We start from the raw sequence: 4,897 nt of genomic DNA on the forward strand, positions 1-4,897 counted from the left end.
CCTCCCTGGTGATGACCCCTTCTTTCCACTGGGTATAAGCCTCCTTTTTAGCAAGGAGACATTCCCAGATTCTTTTGGTGAGCCATGGGGGCTTCTGTGCTCTCCTGCTCCCTTTGATCCTCATTGGGATTACCTTCCTTTGGGCTTGGAGGATCATCTCCTTAAGGAGCGACCACTATCCTTGGACACCTGGCTCCCCTCCCCGCCTTAATGATTATTAAGGAATCTAACTCTTAACTTTATTGTTCTGGTTGTGTCCATTAATCTTACAGTCAACAATTTTTGATGAAGAGGGGAGGAAAGTTGGTACCGAGGCTTGGCAGAATTTGTTGTGTGTGTGTGTACTTTCAATTAATAAGATTGATATTTATTTTTAAGCATTTGTTTCTATTTTTATTGATTTTATATTTTCAGGATTGGATGAAATTAGAGGTGTGGGGGGGCAGACAGTTTATTGATGACAAACAACTAGTGTAGGACTGCCGCTATCAGTCCAGACTCCGCTGGCCCGTAGCTCCCTCATCAACTTTGTCACTTCCTCTTCCTTTGGTCCCAGTCTCTTGGGGTTTCTGGGAGTTGTAGTCCAAACTACAGCTAACACAGTTCTGTAGGACTGCTGCCCCCTGTAATTGCACACTCCATCAGCCATCATTTTTCTTGCATTCACTTTTGATTATTAACAATGGAAAATATTTTTTGTTGGTCTGTGTGGGGTGAAAATCGACATTTATTGATGTTTACTGATAAAAATCGAATCATGCCAGCATATTTATAACACAAATTGGAAGAGAGCACTGTAAATCTAATTCAGTATTGTCAGTGTAATATTTTCATGGAATTCTTCTCGACTAGGACTTTTAGTTGTGGCAGAAAAGCCTTGAAGTTACATAGTTGGAAAGTTATTAAATAGTATCTGTTTGATTTATATTGTGTTAATCTTTGCATGAAGCTGGAGTCCTGTTAGAGGAGTTCATGCATATAACTTTTTGTTTCTTTAGTGCTCACAACAATTTATTGAAGTATAGATATCAGATGTGTTTAGATTTCTAGTTAAAATATGAAGATGAATATAAAAGTGGAGCTGTGAGCACTGTTAAAATTTTTGATGATGCTTGGCTGTCCAAAGCCATTTGCAAAGTAGCCAGCTGGATCTAACATATACAACTCATAGGGTTCTCTCTAATTACAAATTTGAATTTGTTTTCAGTGTTTTTGTCTTTAAAAAACCCCCAGAAAAATATGAAAAATCATTGTGTGTCCATGGACTATGGCTGCAGACAACTCGCATATAATAGCCAAAAACTCGTAGATATAAATGAGGGAAGAGAACAGTGGGTATATTTATAAATGATGAAGTATCTGCATAATTACAAGAGAGGAGCATTTTTTAATTAAATTGTAATTATTAAAAAGCTACAGCATAGTAATAACTGTTCCAGACTGGATTTTAAGTAGTTTTAATAGATGCAAAACTACGACTGGTCTTTTAAATGCAATGCTTCTAGAATATGAAAGGTATCAGGGTCCAGTAACCACTAGACAGGATGCATGTTGCTTCTTTTTTGGTGAACATGAAAACAAAGGTGCCTTGTAGTTGAAGGAATTGTACCCAAACTGTTTAGGTAGTGCTTTATTAAATGTTAAATGCGTACTTGCATAAATGACATAATTGCAGATGAGTTTCCTAGTGTATATAATGCTTGCCAATACTATGTGTATTAGAGACTTATCTTTAACATTTTTTAAATCCAAAAATAGCTGTTTTCAGGTATTGTCACCACTTGTGGTGATACATTACCACCTATTTTTTTCAAGGAGTACAAGCCTATATAATCACCTGGATAGTTGGCTTCCTATCAGTGTCAGGAGCAGTCTGAGGTCCCTCATGTTATGTTTATTGTGCAGTTAACCAGTTAATTGCACCCAGGGAGGTCCATAAAATCTAAGGCACTTCTGGATCTGGATGGATAAAAAATACTTCATAAATGTCAAGTGTTTATTCAAAAAGTAATTGATTATATTCTTTTTCAATGTGCAAGTGTGTGTCAGAATGGGCCTGTAGCCTATAATGTGGGAAAAAGGAAATTTTGAGTCAGGTTTGTCCCCTGCCCAAGTTTTTTAAATCATCCACTTGAAAAAAGCCTGTGTCCATGACATAATGTAATCGCAGAGATTTATTCTGATACCTTCTAAAGTAACAGTCAACCTGAAATGTACTAGAATAATTTTAGGGGTAGTTTCAGACGCAATACGTAGTCCATAATAGGGAACTAACTTTTGCAGTTTGACATTTTACATTTTCATAAAGAAGCTGTATATTATTAATAGCTTAGTCCAGATTTTTAAAAGCATAACTGGGCTTAAGCCCTTTCAAAAATCCCAGTAAGCATTTTTCTTTATTATTATGTGCCTATATACCTTTGGAAAATCTGATTCTAATTTATGCATTTGGCCATACTTTACAAGCAAATCAAAAGGAAAAAAGAAAACCTGGTTTTCCCCCATTTTTCAACAAATCTTATTTATAGAAAATAACAATAGAGGGGAAAATTCCATCAGGAAGCCTCATGCTTGCTGGTGTCTTGCTTAGTCCTCGCCACCTGCTCAAATGAGCCTTGTTTGACACAGTCTTGAAGTTTTTTCAGTCTCTCTTGATTGCGGTGATTATGAATAACCAGATTTAGAAGGGGAGAAAGTCACAAGTCATTAAATTATGCCCAATACAGAAAACCACTGAAATTAAGCAAGGCTGTAATGGTGTTTCCAGATTCTTTGGGAGTCCCGTAGGCCAGCTGGTTTGGCCCCATGCAGCCACACATGGAGTAGAGCCAGCATACAGGGTTATTTGCTGGTAGTATATGGCACACAAGGTTACCTCTGTGGACTAATCCCATGTTGGTCAGGCCCCTGCTCTGACCCCCCATATGGGAATCAGCCTTTGAACCAGCCCTGCACAACTTACCAAGCCCACAGGGCCAAATGAATTAACCCACCACTGGTGTGTAGCTTTTTGTACAATCTTTACTCCAAAAAATGTTGTCTAGAATCGAATCTGGTAGAGTTGTGCACCAGGTGCAACTTGTAGCCATTCACAGCACAGCTGTATTTCAATTTCACTTGCATATAGAATATTTCTTAGGAAAAAAAAGCAGTATGGCTATGTTGTCTTGTTTTTTTTACTATACTTTGTTATAGACAAAGAGAATTTTGTTAAGCAGTGTTCTTAAAGGTGGCCAGCTATGCTGTAGTGGAATTATTGGAGATGATGGTAAGAGAAGCCTGTGGAGCAGGTTAAAGCTATTAAGAAAATAAATAAAGAAAAGAAATATCAAGGAAAAATGCAAAAAAAAAAATTGCACTTGAATTGTTCTGTATTGATAATATTTATGATCTTATTCCCTGAGAGCTGAACAGAGACTATAGTATTGAGTCTGTCAGGAGTTTGGGCAGTTTTTCCTAGATTCATGCACTGTTGAACCAGACCCTGTGGTATATTTTAGCAAACCCAAGTACCCTCATCCTGAAAATGGTGGGAACCAAAGAGAAAAAGAGGGTTCGAGTATAAGTAGCTTACTTTCCTTGTATAGGTTAATTGAGGAGACTGTTGGATGATCTGGACTGCTACAGCCAACTTGATAGAACAACACCTGAATATTTTGCATATGCTTTTACTGTAATAAATTATTTTAAAGTACTTTTGCTTAAAATGTATAAGTTAGATGTACCTATTACAATACAGCAAATATGCTGAAGAGAAGTGTTAGCTTAGAATAGTGTCTGTAGGTCTTGGGTTTTACACCTCATAGAAACATTGTGATATTTGCAATCCTCTTTTCGAATCCTGATTTATTGCAGCTTTTTTAAAAGAATTGACAGCTCGACAAAGTTCTTATTTTCATTTGTCTGTTAAAATGTTAGAACTTCATAATGACTTTTCCAAGTGATTATTGCTCAAATCCAATCTGAGGTGATGAAATACTAGTACTAAATTTTAAAAATTTATAAATTAGAACTCAGGTCATATGGTAGCAAAGAATTCCAAAAGGTCTCTGTATGTATAGAAGTGTCTAGTGCCTGTAGAAGATATGTAATAGTGCTAAGACCCATGACATAATTGTAAAAGTGTGCAAGTATTGGTCAGAGTTCTTAGATGGTGTGAAGTGGGCATAAATGTTTTTTAGCAAGGAAAAATGAAATTCTAAGGACAATCTAATTGTTTCCACATGCCTCTGAAGGCCTGGTGATGAAGGATTAATTTCCAGTGCAAAACTTTCCCAGTCTTTGAGTGTAGCTGCTAATAATCAGGAGATTGCTCTCCTCTCTTTAGGGAAAGGGAAGACGTATCCGCGCAAGTCTAAACCACAGAAGAAGCGGGAAGAAAAAGAAAGAAGAGGAAAGGGAAAACAGCAGGAAGATGAACTGAAGGATTCTTTGGCAGATGATGACAGTTCTTCAACTACTACAGAAACCTCCAACCCAGACACAGAACCTCTCCTGAAGGAGGTACAGAACTGCTAGACAGGGGAACACTCTTATCTATTCGGTAGCCACCCAGGTAGAAAGCATGGCACTGAGTTTTGAAAGACATTCATTTGTAGAGTGAGCAGGTTTTTATACTGTAGTCTCTGCCAAATCAGTTTGTTAATAAGCAACCTGTTTCCAAATTTCTCCTTCACTTCCAGATTCCTCCTTCCTCGGTGAGGGAAAGTAGAGCATGCTTGTCACTTCAGTTTATTTCAAGTTAGGTAATCAATTTGAGCATCTCAACTTCTTGCATCATGGTCAGGTGGCCATGATGATAGTTCTCTCTCAAGATGTGCACTCTGAAACCAAACTAAATTTAATTGAAGGGAAGGGGGTGACCCAAACTGGGCATGTTTTTAATTTGCTGGTTTTT

The 4,897-nt window shown here is 37.5% G+C and overlaps 1 protein-coding gene across 1 annotated transcript in view; it reads left to right on the top strand.

The window, feature by feature from the left end:
• TMEM131 (transmembrane protein 131) overlaps nt 1-4,897 on the top strand; it is a gene marked incomplete at its 5' end in the record, with an annotated part of 160,745 nt that overhangs the window by 141,101 nt on the left and 14,747 nt on the right. Inside the window, one exon of the mRNA XM_019528474.1 lies at nt 4,328-4,503. Within this exon, the coding sequence (XP_019384019.1) occupies nt 4,328-4,503 (176 nt within the window). The remainder of the gene's footprint in view (nt 1-4,327; nt 4,504-4,897) is intronic.

The sequence above is a fragment of the Crocodylus porosus genome, unplaced genomic scaffold, assembly GCF_001723895.1.
Source record: "Crocodylus porosus isolate Cpor-Errol unplaced genomic scaffold, CroPor_comp1, whole genome shotgun sequence".
In the NCBI taxonomy this organism is placed as follows: Eukaryota; Metazoa; Chordata; order Crocodylia; family Crocodylidae; genus Crocodylus; species Crocodylus porosus.